This window comes from Moschus berezovskii, chromosome 18, assembly GCF_049115385.1.
Source record: "Moschus berezovskii isolate FMDL1 chromosome 18, NW_MosBer_1.0, whole genome shotgun sequence".
Lineage (NCBI taxonomy): Eukaryota > Metazoa > Chordata > Mammalia > Artiodactyla > Moschidae > Moschus > Moschus berezovskii.
In genome coordinates, this window is record NC_142477.1 from 64940963 (window position 1) to 64956801 (window position 15839).

Consider the following 15839-nt stretch of genomic DNA (forward strand, 5'->3'; position numbering starts at 1 on the left):
AGCTTGAGCTGCTGCTCCATAGCCTTGTGGATTGTCCAGGGGCTTTGATTTCTGTAGGTGTGTGTTGTTCTGGTATTTCTCTGCAGTCCCTAGCTCTCTCAGGGTGTGGAATTAGGCTTTAGAGCCTCCTGGACATATTTGTCATGGACCTAGTCAGTCTGGGCTTGCTCAATCAGTTAGCATGTGCTATTTGCTCTGCTTGCTACAAGCTTCCTTTTGAAGTGTGCCCCTAACTTTGTCAGGTTCCCCAGGTGGTGCTCGTGGAAAAGAACCTGTCTGCCAATGCAGGAGACGTAAAGGACACAGGTTCTATCCCTGGGTCGGGAAGATCCCCTGGAGGAGGGCATGGCTAATCTACTCCAGTACTCTTGCCTGGAGGATCCCATGGACAGAGGAGCCTGGCAGGCTACAGTCCATAGCATCACAAAGAGTCAGACCTGAGTGAAGCAACTTAGCATGCATGCACCTCATCAGGTCCATGTGGTTAGTAATGTTGCCTTGCCATTCCGTGTTTACTATAGAATGCTGCTGATAGTATTCTAAGAAGTGAAATTGGGCATCTCTGGTGGGGTTGAGTCTTAGTAGCAGAACAGGAGTTGACTGCTGCATTGGGAGATTAATTTGAATCAGACCTTGACACCCCACCGGCATCACGGTGCTGTGACAACCAACCTCCCCACAGGTATGTGTTCCCTCTTCATTCAGCTTTCAGTTCCTGTCAGTGGAGATCCCTGGCTAGTAGGCGGGGATGTCTTCAAGGGCTTGGGGTCATGCCTACGCTTCGGATTTTTCTTGTGTGAGTCAACACACACTTTTTTTTTTTTTTCTTTCTTTCTTTAAGGCTGGAATAGCAGCTCAATATAGGAGTCAGTGAACTTCAGCCCTCCCTGGTCACAAGTCTGTTGGTTTCTCAAATTATATTTATTTATGCCATTAGGAAGAATGATTTAGCAGCATTGTCAATGCTGTCTAGGTATAGTTATTCTTTTGCAGTGGGGACAAGAAATTGGAAGTCAGTCACCCATGTGAGAGGGAAGATGAAAGAGACTGTGTCTGTGTTGCAGCGGCACAGCTGAAGATGGATAAAGGGAGCCTGTAATTGCCTGTGAGCACGGCAGTCCCTCTGACGCGGGGACCGATGTTTAGGGCTGGGCAATGGGGCATAAAAGAGGAATATCTTGATGATGATGGAGTGCACTGTAGGGCAACGGCTGCTGACTCATGGACTCTGTCCAGGTACTGTAGTGTCTTAGCACGGTCTTTGAGCTCTCTCCATTTTGAAAGTTTGGAGAAGTCTTGAAAAACTTAGTTCCTCTGACTAGTAAATGGTTTGGAGGACTTAAGTATAATTTGAGTATAATTTGTGAAAGCAGGTGCCAATGGAGTTCACTGTAGATACCTTCTTTTGGACAACAAAAGGACTCCCTCATTTTTTCCTATATAAGGTATGATAGCTTTAGCTAGGCAAGGGAGGGTATGTATGTATATGTGTATGGAAATATACGTAACGAAATTTGCTATTTTAACCTTTCGTACTTTACAGTATATTAAGCATACCATTCAGTGGCATTATTAAGTACTTTTGTGTTGTTGTGCAACAATCACCACTATCCATCTCCAGAAGTGTTTCATCAAATTGAAACTGTGTACTCATTAAACAGTAATGCCTCATTCCCTGATACATCCCCTCCCTCAGCCCTCCAGTAACCACTGTTAAACTTTGTATCTCAGTGAATTTGACTATTCCAGGGACCTCAAATAAGTGGAATCATATGATATGTTGCAATATGTGTTCTTTTGTATCTGGCCTATTTTACTTAGCATGTTTTAAGGTTCCTCCATGTTGTAGAATGTGTCAGTTTCTCTCCTTTCAAAGGCTAAATCATAATCCTTTGTTGTGTATGCTACATTTGGTTATATCCATCCATCCATGCTTAGACATTAGGGTTGTTTTCACCTTTGGGCTAGTGTGAATTATGCTGCTTTGAACATGGAACACAAACATCTGTTTTGAGCCCTTCCTTTCACTTTTTATAAGTGTATAGACCCAAAAGTGGAATTAGCAAGGGAGGTTTCACTAGGCAGCAGGAACGGTGAAGTGGTAGATGTGAACTTTCTGGGGACTGCTGTGGAGCTTCAGTAGATGCTGGTGACAGTAGAGCCTGGTGACAGCCCAAAAAAGAAAGCTGACGGAAGAGAGATGTGAGCCTGCAGCCCCATCTGCATGCTTGTGGCCCCAGCCCCGTGCCAGCTGCCCGTTGTTCTTCTTGTCCCAGCTCTTGCCTCTGTAGTGCTCCCCCCATTCTCCGTTCCTCCCTTCTGTGGCTCCCCCGCCCCTCACCAAAACCCTTGAGAGCAACACGCTGGCCACCTGAGTTTCCTTTTCTTCCTGGTGGCTACCTTAGAGGGATAATCAAACTTTGCCAGCATTCTTATGTGTAACTGAGCACCAGAAGCCATTTCTCAAGACTGCTTTGTATATGGAGTTCCTAGGTCTATTTCCCCTTTACTGTCCTATTTGTAGTCAAGAGAAGTAACCCAAAATGTAAGACCATGGCCTGACTGCTAAATCTGTATTGCATTTCAGGTGATAACTGAACTTACTGGAGGCTTTTAAATCTAGGCAGGTACCATTATGCTCTGATGCCAAAGTAGGTCTCCAGAGGCTATATTTAATTCTTTATATAGCCATTCTGCTGAATTTGTTGCTGACCTGATATTTTCCTACTTCAGAGGGATACTTCAAGCATACATCTTTGAAAGTATACATCTCATGTGTTTCTGGAGGTCTTGCTTCTTGTTTTTTTTTTTTTTTAATTCAGGATGAAAACAAAGCAAAACTATGCCAGGAAAAAGACCATATGTAACCTAGATAGAACCAAGGTACAATCTGAGTCTTAGTAATGTACTTATTTTTGTACATAACCTCAAAAGGTTGCAGATCTTTCTACTCTGTTGAGTAAAGACCCTGTGACCAAAACAGTGACAATAATCAGTATAAAAAGTCCATTCCAATAACCCATACCTCTGTGGTTGAAGCGTGACAAATTCTTGTTTCACTCTGGCCAACAGATTTCAGCTTTAATATGGACCTCTCTTTATTGCCTCCAAATTTCTAGTTATGTCAGTAGACAGTACCTAATGAAGGTTTTAATAAGCATATTGGAATTTTAGCAATGTGTTTCCAAAAACACAAAGCTGATCAAAGTTCCAGTTGTAATAACAAGCTTGATGCAGCATTCAAACAGAGCAGCCAGATTGCTAGGCAAGCTCACCTCTCCTACAACAGAGTGGGAATGGTATTATCCATTAATTTCCACCCTGTGCAGCTGAATAATGCATTGACAGATGCTAATTTTCTTAAATCGTAGGCAGCAAATGATGCATGAATACATCAGCAACACACTTTTCAGAGGCTCTTGGTAGTCATCAGAAAGAAAATTTGTATAAAGTTTGATGTAATCACTACCAACTATGGCACAGTGTTTATGCCTTCTAATGACTGTCTTAAATCCATCTGTTGTCTTCTTTTCCCTATTAACACTAATGGGGGTCCAGGCAGGAATAAAATACCCCATGTGTTGTGCTAGCAGACCCTCCAATCTGTAACATTTATATGATTCCTAGGATGAGACTAGGAATAACATCTAAAATCTAACCTATGACAGGATAATAAACATGTAAATGCTTCCTAATTTAATTATTTGTTCCAGTGGATTAACAAAGTTTTATTTCTTGCTCATCTTGCCATCCCTCATGTGTTGCATAGCTCTTTGTGCTTCTTTTTTTCTTTTTATTGAATGTTCATTATATGATGTATTTTCTTTTTTTGATTTTAGTACCACCCTATAAGTTTACCCCTGTTTTACAGCTGAGGAACCCGAGGCTTGGAGAAGGTCGTGAATAAGTGATGGAATCTGTTTGGGGGGTCAGAATGAGCAGTCAGCATTTTTGTATGTAAAAAATTATTGTCTTGCCATAAAATTTGAATTCTCACATATTTAATATGGTATGTGCATGCATGCTCAGTTGTGACTGACTCTTTGCAACCCCATGGGTTGAAGCCCACCAGGATCCTCTGTCCCTGGAATTTTTCAGGCAAGAATACTGGAGTGGGTTGCCATTTCCTCCTGCAGAGGATCTTCCTGACCCAGGGATTGAACCTGTGTCTCCTGCGTTAGCAGGTGGATTCTTCACCACTGTACCACCTGGGAAGCCCATTTAATATGTTAATATATTTCAATTTATTTCAATAGTTAATATATTTCAATGTATTAATACATATTTCAATAGTTATTATATATCAATAGTTACAAACCAGTGGGTGCTTGTGAAGTGAGTGCCTAAGGAAAGATACGGGGGTTCTTTTATAAGGAACAGACCTTCTGGGGAGAATACCAGGCACAATGTTACTTCTGCTGCAGGGTTACCAGCCACACGGGCCACAGTCCTCATGAATCTTGGAGGGATTAAGCTGGAGTCCCCACACATGCAGCCCGTAGAGGAAAATCTACGGTTTGGTTACTGTCTTTTCATTGTCTTCATGTGTTTTTTGGGAAAGAAGTGCCCACCTGTTCTTTCATCATTCAACAAATATTTAATGAGTACCTGCTATGACCAATTACTGTGCTACAGCAAAATATCAAACATGGTCTCTGTTTTTACTGAGCTTCATTACTATGTGACTATTCATGCCCATCCTAACATAAAGGTGTATATCTTATGTGTTGATAACTAGTCTAATCTGTGTACTGAAGAAGTAATACAATGTGAGTTGGTTCAGCTGTTTGACTTTTAAAGACATACACATATAAATGAGTTCAAGGTTGATGTAAATTGCTCAGTGAACCTACACTGACATTAATGTCCTGCTTTATGCAAATGGATACCATCATCTGTCCTGTGGACACAGCTGGATGATCATCAGCAGCTTCAGAGACAGAGAAGCTGGGAGAAAAGGGCACCAGCCCCATTTCACCTTGAAAGACTTCCAACTGCTCCTTTTGTCGGTCGTGATCTTCCTAGACGCTTTCCTAGTGCATTCCTATATCACTTTCCATATTAGATGTTTTAAAAGTACATTTCTAAATGCACATGTTCATTTCTACAATGCTGCTATACAATTTAATTGTAATGTGCGGCTGAAATGGTATATAAGGATTTCTACAGAAGCACTGCCATTCTGCCCACTACTCATACTGCCTTCTTTTTATCCCCAACAGGCAGGTATCTCCTTCCAAACCCGGCTGCGGGGCAAGCCTGGGCACCCTCTGCAGAGACGTCCAACCTCGTGCGCATGCGCAGCCAGGCCCTGGGCCAGTCGGCGCCCTCGCTCACCGCCAGCCTGGTGAGTGTCCGCGGGCTCTGTCTGCAGTTGGTTAGGTTTGCTCCGTCTCACCACCAGCGTAGGGACGTCTAAACTTACCGAGTTCATTGTTCTAGATTTGAACTCAAACCTACATTTACTGTTAAGCACAGGTTTGACACTGACACTTTTTGTTTGGTTTTTACCAGATTCTCCCCCTCAACCTAAGTTGGAATATTTTTGTAAACTTAACTCTGTCTCAACTTTTCCCTCGAAAGAAATGAAAATGGTTCTAAGCTTTTTTTTAAAAAAAAACTTATTTGAAAATAATTTCAAACTTACAGGAAAGTTGCAAGAATAAGACGAATACATACAGCGCCAGCTGATCCTTTGCCTGGGTTTAAGTATTAACTCTTGCCTATTGCTGTGCTGTTTCTTTTCTCTCTCCGTGTATATGTATATACACTCACATATAATGTTTTGAACACTTGGAGAATAGGTTATATATATCATGGCCTTTTGTTATTGCAGGTAACTTCATTAAATTTATGCATGAAAGAAGTCTTTTATCTGCTCTGCCATCTGTATTTCATTTTTATCAATTGGTCCAATAATGTCCTCTATAGTATTTTCCCTCCTTCAGTAGAGGATCCAGTCTGAGGTCATGCTTTGTATTTAATTATCCTTTAATCTGGAAACTCTCCCCAGTGTTTCTTTGCCTTTTATGACAGTGACAGTTTTGAAGACTATGTGACATTCCCACCCCATTTTTTTTAAAGGATTATTCCTCATATTACAATGTCTGGTATGTCTGACGTTTTCTTACAATGAGCTTTGGGTTTTGCATTCCAGCCCAGAATGTGACATTGGTGATGTTGTATCCTTTCAGGTCATGCCATGGGCAGGTGATGATATGTCCATCTGCCCATCATCATGATGTTAATTTTTTTCACCCAGACAAGGCATTGGCCGGTTTCTCCACATGGTTAGAATTTTTCTCTTACAGTCAATAAGCCTTTGGCAGGGAGACACTTTGAGGCCATCCAAGCATGTTTCTTCTCATCAAAAATTTCCTTTGGATTCCATATCCATTGGTGATTCTTGCCTGGATCCTTCTCTTCTAGAATCATTGAAAATGGTTATTATTTTCAGCTCCAGCACTCTCTCTACACCTACAGGTTGGCAGATGGCATAAATATTTATGCATTCATTAGCAGCATGGGCTTCTACCTTCCTTTAAAAAAAAAGTAATATAGACTTTTATTTTTAACCATGATGTTTACTAGAATTTTGTAGTAATCATAAAGATTCTGAACATACTGGATAATTATCGCTGAAAAGTTTCTTTGAGGGTATTTTATGACTTCAAAATTGACTATGGTCTTTAAATCAAAATGTATCTTTTACTTCTCAGGAAAATTCGGGGGCTTATTTTTAAAGGTTCAGTTAAATGATGCATTTTAGCATTTTCCCCCATCCCATCCCCAAGTTCCAAGTTACTTTTCCTTCTTGAGAAATTTTATTAAAAGCTTATTTTACTGTAAGCATTTACTTTTTAAGGAAAGAAGAAAATTCCTCATAATCAGTGACTATTTTTTTTAAAAACAGAAGTGCTTTGGGGCCCACTACAATATTATTCTTACACGTAAATAGATAATCCTGTATGGTTCAGTTCAGTTCAGTCGCTCAGTCGTGTCCGACTCTCCGCGACCCCATGAATCACAGCACGCCAGGCCTCCCTGTCCATCACCAACTCCCAGAGATGTTTATTGCCAAGTAAATCATTCTAATTAAAACAACACTGCCACAAAGTAATGTGTCTAATACTGGTAGTTATGTACTCAGACTAAAAACTGATTCATTGATAAAACACATGTCAGGTGACCTAAGATATTTGGAAATAAGATACAAAACCAAGGAGAATAGCATTCTTATCAGAGAGTCACGTATCAGCTTATTTACCCTGCAAGTACTTACAGGGTTTAGGAGCAGGACTAGAGAAAATGTTAAAATACCATGAAAAGCAAACTTAAAATAGTACCTGGCACCTAGCAAGCCTCAAATATTAGCCAGAGTAAAAATCACATGTGGCACCAACCAGATGGTGACAGACCATTTACTGCTAGACAGGGAAGGTTTAAAATGTCACCCTCATTGTATCGTATCTTCAGAGGTTTCCTTGCTTCCTAATTGTTGTCTAAGGAAAACCATTTGCAGACTGTTTGACCATGTCTCCTGTCCCCGACCTTCTGGCGTTTCAGGAGCAGGAGCAGCTAGAGGAGAGCTGCCAGCCAGAGCGCCGCCTTGATTTCCTCATTGTTCGGAGCAATTTGCTCAGGTTTCTCTGCCGTGTCACCTATTTCAGTGTGTCACTCAGGATACTTTCATGACTTTGCCTGTTTTTTGTGCCCTTCGCAGAGTCATTCAAGTTAGTCTGTGTTTCTTGTATTGTCTTATACCTAAATTATGCCAATTACACCTAACAGATTTGATAGAGAATGATGCTGATGACATTAATGCATATCTGTTAGACCTTTTTCTTTTTCATTTCTATCCCCCTTTTTCTTGTCTTTGAAATAAGCCTTATGTTACCGGAGGTGCATTGTACAGTAGAACATGAGAGTTGTTAATTGCTCATTCGTGTCCGACTTTTTGCAGCCCCATGGACTGTAGCCTACCAGGCTCCTCTGTCCTTGCAATTCTCCAGGCAAGAATTCTGGCGTGGGTAGCCATTCCCTGGGATCAAAACCAAGTCTCCTGCATTGCAGGAGGGTTCTTTACTGTCTGAGCCACCAATGGAACATGCTTCACTCTCATCTTCTCTCCTGGCCGCGATAAGCCCCATTGCCCCCATCTTAGAGCGGTAAGCTGACCTTCCTTCTGACTCTTAGCATTTATCAAGGCCCACCTTTGTTTTAGTTCTTTGTGTTTATGCCTAATATCCCCGTGCTAGACTGCACGTTCCTTGAGGGCAGAATTCCTGTCCGATCTGCCATTCTGCTTCTCACTGTTCCTAGCACAACACCTTGCATATAGGAGACATTCAGTAAATAATAATGATGGAATGGATAATCACCAGAGGAAAGTGATTCCTTTAGTTGCAAGGCTAGAGTGATGATGTGATTCTGTATGCTATAATGGGTGTCTAATTAAGACTATCTAAAGTATTTTTGTGGTTGTTGTGGTTGGTCGCTCAGTCGTGTCCGACTCTGCGATCCCATGGACTCTAGTCTACCAGGCTTCTCCGCCCATGGGATTCTCCAGGCAAGAGAAGCCCCCTTCCCTGGTGGCTCAGAGGGTAAAGCGTCTGCCTGCAATGTGGGAGACCCAGATTCAATCCCTGGGTCGGGAAGATCCCCTGGAGAAGGGAACGGCAACCCACTCCAGTACTCTTGCCTGGAGAATCCCATGGACGGAGAAGCCTGGGAGGGTACAGTCCACGGGGTCGCATAGAGTCGGACACGACTGAGCGACGAAACGGAATGGAACGGAAAGTATTTTTGGCTTTGCTGTCTAGTGCATCTTATAATCGTGATTAGCCTCAAAGTCCATGTAATGGACCAAATCCCATTCAGTTGTAAAGAACCCGCCTGCCAGTGTAGGAGACATAAGGGACATGGGTTCGATCCCTGGGTTGGGAAGATCCCCTGGAGTAGGGTATGGCAACCCACTCCAGTGTTCTTGCCTAGAGAATCCCACAGACAGAGGAGCCTAGAGGGCTGCAGTCCACAGAGTTGTAGAGGGTCAGACACAACTGAAGTACACAGGCGTGCTATTGCAAGTTCCATATCAGCTGCTGACAAAATATGGTGACAAAATGAAGAAATTATCACAGTCCAGATTCAAGGAAGTTTCCTTAACTTGCTGGTGAGTAGTCATGCAGTCACATTGGTTTAAGTATTTTGTTGATTCTTTGAAGAGGAAAGTTGAGGCAACACATATGTTCAAGTGTGGAAAAGTTGGTAAAATCAGAATCAACGTGGTTTATGTCTAAATGACAGGATTACACTTGCTATGTTTTATGTTCAGCACAATAGAACATGTGGGGAAAGTATAGACCCTCAATCTGAGAGGTAGTCATATGTTAGTAAGATACAAATGAAGGCCGTGGTTGGGGAGGTATGAGTTTCAGTAAATGCATGACCTAGCGTGATTTAAATGCCATAGGCAAGCTTCACGGTAATGCTAACTACCTTCTCAAGGAGGAGATTAATTCCTAGCCGGAAGTATCTAGTTTTCCTTGGCAATGCTAAATGTCGTTGTGTTCCTCCTCCCAGACACATGGGGCATTTCTGATAAATGGCACATTGCCAATTCATCCTAAGCAGCCTGGTAGCTGGCAGAATACATGCTCAGCCAGTGTCCGCCTGCTGGGGCACCAGCCGGGAGTGCTGATGAAGTGTCAGATGTATACCTCGTATACATTAATCTGAAGAGGGGAAAACTCATTTCCCCATTTGCTTCCTCCATCTTTCTGTCCCTCCCCACACACATGGGTAGTTTATCAAAGAAGTCATAGTCGTCAAAAGCAGGGGATTTATACAGATGCTGCTTTCTGGTAAGAAAGATGGAAATTTCAGGAGGCAAAGCAGGACCCGGGGTAACTTATTTTGTCCGTAGGAAAATAAGGTTGTAAGCCTTGGTGATTAAAGTTTAGAAATGGTATATGTAACCATCATAAGAAATAGTCACTTCTTTTGTTCTTTGGAGTGGTAGATGGATGGCGGAAACACAGTGAAAAATAGTCGCTAGTATTTTCCACAGTTTTCTGTTTGATTTGAATCATGTGGCTCATCTGTTTTGATTCTTGTGAGCATCCCTGTCATATGCTTTCTTATGGAGCACTTCTTTGACCGCTCTGTTTGAAAGTCTTTCCCTCACTGCCTGCCACACACCGCACTTTTCTCAATAACTTTAATCTCCTTCCAATAAACCACATAATTTTCTTATTGTTTATCTCCAATTACTCTGATGAAAAATTCCTGAGGACAGCTATTTTTTTTTCTGTTTTACCGAGTGTTTCCCTGGGGCCTAGAGCAGTCCTTGGCACATAATTGGTGCTCAGTGAAGGCTTGTTGAATGTAAAAGTAAATATATTTCCTTTCTTTACCTTTTAAGTGCCCTGGAACAGACTCTTGTTTATTTTTTGTCTTTAATCTGTATTTTACTTTTTAGGTTTATATTGTTTAGCCTAATCAAGAAGACATTCCTCAAGCCAGAGAGTAGTTCATTTTGGAAACTGTGTTTAGGAATTAAACTAGAACTATTTAGTTGGGCAGTGAGAAGGGGGAGGGGAGCAGAGTGTTTGGAGATCAGCTCCCGTTTCTTCCACTTATTGGCTGTATGAGCCTGTTTCTTCATCTGTGAGGTGGGGCTAGTGGATCTAGTTGCCTCATAAGTTTATAATGAGGAATAAATGAGCAAATTCTTGTGCGCTGCTTTGCACAGCATCTGTGACTCAAGAAGTGCTGATGTCAGCGTTCCTGGGGTTGGTAGAAAAAATATTTCTTGGGGGTTGTCAGCTGGGCTTAGCTGAAGTGGTATTCTCAGAAGGGAGGAAATCAGATCCTTTGATTTGAGTAGGAGTTTAACTTTTTGTTCCTTAGCTTTTTGCACGCTTGTGGATGCTAGTGGTTAAAAACCCACCTGCCAATGCAAGAGACAAAAGAGATGTGGGTTCAATCCCTGGGTTGGGAAGATCCCCTGGAAAAAGACACGGCAAACCACTCCAGTATTCTTGCCTGGAGAATCCCATGGACAGAGGAGACTGGCAGGCTACAGTACATTGAGTTTCAGAGAGTTGGACATGACTGAAGCAAGTTAACACAGGACACCACAGACCAGCTTATAGTTTCTTTCTTCCTCATTTTCACCAGCCCCACAAACTGAAAGTTGCTTTTTTTTTTTAAGAACAGTTAACTGTTTTGAGGGGTGGAAGGACTTTCAAATATTGTTTTTCAATTTTTAATATTAGGTTAAGTAGTATAATTTTATGTTTCTTCAGTGGCCCTCTTTTGACACTGTATCCATTTCTTTTAATGGAAAAATTATGTTTCATGATGTATTATAAATATTAAAGCCCAACTATTTAAACTGTAATATATTCAGAGAGCCTTAATGAATATTCATCTTTTCCATTTGCAAAAGTGCATTATGAAGAGTCAGGGAAAATTCACTGAACGTATGCAAAAGTGCATTTTTCCTTTTAAATTCATGCAGAATGTACCGACATAATGTCAGCATTTATTTAGGGTACAGACTTTATTTGCAGTCATTTAATATTATATCAATACTTCATTGGCCATATAACTCAAAAACAAAAACCTGAGCCGAAGTCCAATTAGTTAACTCTGAGAGAGTGTCTGTTAAATATTGATGTAGGGACTGTTTGAATGCCCTTGAATAAATTGCTTAACAAAAGTTGTAGAATACAGCGTGAATTAACATTTCTCCTTAGCCATTATGACTCAATTTAAAGGCTGCATAATATTCCAGTGTATGGATTTCTCACAATTTATTATACTATTTTTCCCTTTAGGTTATTTCCAAGTTTTTCCCATTGAAAATAATGGTAATGAGCAGGCTTTTAATAAGTCTTTGTTCACCTCTGGTTGTTTTGTCAGGGTAGATTTTTGGAGGGGATTAATGTGGCAAAGGATATGAGTATGATGTAGGTTTTCTGTACTCTTGCTAAATTGTTTCTAGGAATACTGTACAACTTTGTGCTTCCATATGTTAAGAGATCGATATATGGCTTCCCAGGTGGCTCAGTGGTAAAGAATACACCTGCCAAGCAGGTGATGTGGGCTCAATCCCTGGGTCGGAAAGATCCCCTGAAAGAGGAAATTTTTGCCTGAAAAATCTCATGCACAAAGGAGCATGGTGGGCTACAGTCCATGGGGTTGCAAAGTTGGATACGACTGAGCATAGACATTATAGCGACTGAGCTGAGATATTACATCTCTTTCTATTCTGGCCAGCAGTCAATATTCCCCCAAAAAACCCACCCTGAACTTCCCAAGAAAACAAATTTGCTGGTTTATTAGGTAAAAAATAATTACTTTTTAAAATTTATTTTTTCTTTTTAGTGAAGTTGGTATGGTTTTTGTACATGTTGAACTCTTATGCCCAAGTCCCCCCAGATAAAGCAAATATGAAATTAGGGTTATCTATGTTTTCTCCTCCAACTTCTTCCTTCCATTCCCTAAATCAGCTCACCAGCCCAACTACTGGTAACCTGTATTGCTCTTGGGATACAAGAACTGCTGAGTGTGATTACAATGTATGTAGCTGAAGGCATTATTCCACAGCTCAGAGTTTTTTTCATCTGGAAAATAGTTATCTCAATTGTGAAATAGTGCCTTCAGCTGTGGACATTATAATCAAAGTCTCAGGAGTGCTTGTATTCCAGGAGTAATACATCTCCTAGTTATTACCCTTTGAGCTAGGTTCTATTGATAGTAAAGGGATGGATTTTCGTAACTCAGGGCTGAAATAGCAGTAGGGACCCCTGAGCAGGTTCTTATAGGTCAGGCCTAATCCATGAAGATAAATCTCATTGTGGGCTCACCTGGGCCTATCCACAGAGTAACTGGTTTATCAGGAGTCTATTAATCAAAGATCGGCTTAAAAATGAACTATAAAATCCTTGCTGCTGCTGCTGCTGCTGCTAAGTCACTTCAGTCGTGTCCGACTCTGTGCGACCCCAGAGACGGCAGCTCACCAGGCTCCCCCGTCCCTGGAATTCTCCAGGCAAGAACACTGGAGTGGGTTGCCATTGCCTTCTCCAACGCATGAAAGTGAAAAGTGAAAGTGAAGTCGCTCAGTCATGTCCGACTCTTCGCAACCCCGTGGACTGCCGCCTACTGGGCTCCTCCATCCATGGGATTTTCCAGGCAAGAGTACTGGAGTGGGGAGCCTTGCTGTAATCCAACTCTTGCTTCTGTGAAAAGATACTCTAAATGTGCATCCTTAATCTAAACATGCCTGGGTGCCATGAGAATAATTAGCAGGAAACAGGTGAAGGGTATTCTGATTCAGTGAATGAATTAATGAAGAACTACTAATTATTTGGTAGGGGAGAGTTTTTTCTGAGATTGAATTCCAGTCAGAAATAGTCACTTAAGACTTTCAGCCCCAGTGTGCTCTTCTTTACATTTTGCAGAGGTTAAAAAAATATTCATTACATTATGTGTGTGTTGTCCTTCCTGGGAAGGACAGAATGCCTGCTGGAGCGGCTCTCTGTGTGGGTGTGCCTGAACAGACTGGCCAAGTGTGGACTTCTTATCAAAGGCGTTTGAGAGTCCGTGAGATGGATGGCACCAATAAATATTCTATGGGATTTACAGGGTGGAAATGCGTGCTCTCTATTAATTGCTGACCATCATAGAGGGGAGCAAAGCAGATTTGTAACAGCAATACCATGTGTGTGAAACAGGGAGAGAGAGATCATAGGTTTTACTTACTACCCACTTACCCCACTGGTATACCTATTTCAGTACCTGACCAACCTGCCTATTAAGCATGATGAGATGATCCAGAGAATGGAGAGTGCTGGCACTCCACCCTTCTTATCCTCACTGTATCTTTAGCACTGAGGGTAGTTCCTGGTACGTACTGTTTAGTACTTAGATAATGGTAGCTTTAAACGTTGAGGAGGTCTTCTCTCTTTTTTTTTTTGGATGCACCACATGACTTGCAGGATCTCAGTTCCCTGACCAGGAATGAACCCAGGCCATGGCAGTGAAAGCCCAGAATCCTAACCATTGAGCAACCAGGAAGCTCCCGTAAGGAGGTCTTAATTCAACTTTTGATAGTTTCTGATGCTGGGAAAGATTGAAGACAGGAGGAGAAGGGGACAGTAGAGAATGGGATGCTTGGATGGCATCACCGACTCAATGGACATGAGTTTGTTTAGACTCTGGGAGTTGGTGATGGACAGGGAGGCCTGGCGTGCTACAGTCCATGGGGTCGCAAAGAGTCGGACATGACTGAGTGACTGACCTGAACTGAACTGATGCTCCTGTTATGCTTCTTGAAACCCAGACTAGTTGAATGGTTGGGCTGTCAAGAATTTGATTGGGTTGTGTGTCTGGTGAGATGATGTGAAGGTAAAGGTGGTGAAGTAGTCATAGCTGCCATCTTAGAAGTGTCCCTTGGTACACTGGTGGACAGGTGCCTCTCTGGTGGACCCTTTGCCTTGACCTTTCTGGTGTCCTTTTGCCCCCATGATAAAATTACAGCACTTACCTTTTTGCTATCTTAGTGTGTCGAATGAATTCTACCATTCAGTTCAGTTCAGTCGCTCAGTCGTGTCCGACTCTCTGCAACCCCATGAATCACAGCACGCCAGGCCTCCCTATCCATCACCAACTCCCTGAGTTCACTCAAACTCATGTCCACAGAGTCGGTGATATCATCCAGCCATCTCATTCTCCGTCGTCCCCTTCTCCTCCCGCCCCCAACCTTTCCCAGCATCAGAGTCTTTTCCAGTGAGTCAACTCGTCGCATGAGGTGGCCAAAGTATTGCAGTTTCAGCTTTAGCATCAGTCCTTCCAATGAACACCCAGGATCGATCTCCCTTAGAATGGACTGGTTGGATCTCCTTGCAGTCCAAGGGACTCTCAAGAGTCTTCTCCAACACCACAGTTCAAAAGCATCAATTCTTCGGCGATCAGCTTTCTTCACAGTCCAACTCTCACATCCATACATGACCACGGGAAAAACCATAGCCTTGACTAGACGGACCTTTGTTGGCAAAGTAATGTCTCTGCTTTTTAATATACTATCTAGGTTGGTCATAACTTTCCTTCCGAGGAGTAAGCGTCTTTTAATTTCATGGCTGCAGTCAGCATCTGCAGTGATCTTGGAGCCCAAAAAATAAAGTCTGACACTGTTTCCACTGTTACCCCATCTATTTCCCATGAAGTGATGGGACCAGATGCCATGATCTTTGTTTTCTGAACGTTGAGCTTCAAGCCAACCTTTTCACTCTCCTCTTTCACTTTCATCAAGAGGCTTTTGAGTTCCTCTTCACTTTCTGCCATAAGGGTGGTGTGAAACTCATAGTGATTAGACAGTGCTTTGTGGGAGGGAAGGTAATTGGGATGTAACATTTCCTTTCTTGGGAGAAGTGAATAATTATTATTTTAATTCATGGACTTCTTAGGAAGGTCCTGGTTATTGTGGCTTTGGAAAATCTAACATACTTCAGTATCTTTCCTACCTTATTTTTCTAGAATACTTGGCTGGTTAGCTAAGAATTAGCAGTATTGATAATTATATTTATTCCTAGTTTATTGGCATCCACAGTGTCAATCTGTGGTACTGGATTCTGAATCAGTGTATTCTTTATTATGCTCATTAATCAGTTAATTGATTATTAGTGGAGTCTCTGTCATACAGCTGGTGTTAAAACCTATATAGAAAAGATGTGACACGTGGTCTTGAGTTTTAAGCAGCTTCTACTGTAGTTGAAATGAGGCTTCTGAGAAATTAGAGAACAAAGTAGAAGATGATTACAGGCTGGAGAGTT

At 41.9% G+C, this 15839-nt stretch overlaps 1 protein-coding gene across 8 annotated transcripts in view; it reads left to right on the forward strand.

Moving 5' to 3' along the window:
- The window catches only part of MAST4 (microtubule associated serine/threonine kinase family member 4), a 642435-nt gene that overhangs the window by 209343 nt on the left and 417253 nt on the right, over window positions 1–15839 (forward strand). For all 8 annotated transcript variants that reach the window (XM_055421937.2, XM_055421941.2, XM_055421938.2 and 5 more), the window contains one exon: window positions 5223–5347. In XM_055421937.2, coding sequence (XP_055277912.2) covers window positions 5223–5347 — 125 coding nt within the window. The remainder of the gene's footprint in view (window positions 1–5222; window positions 5348–15839) is intronic.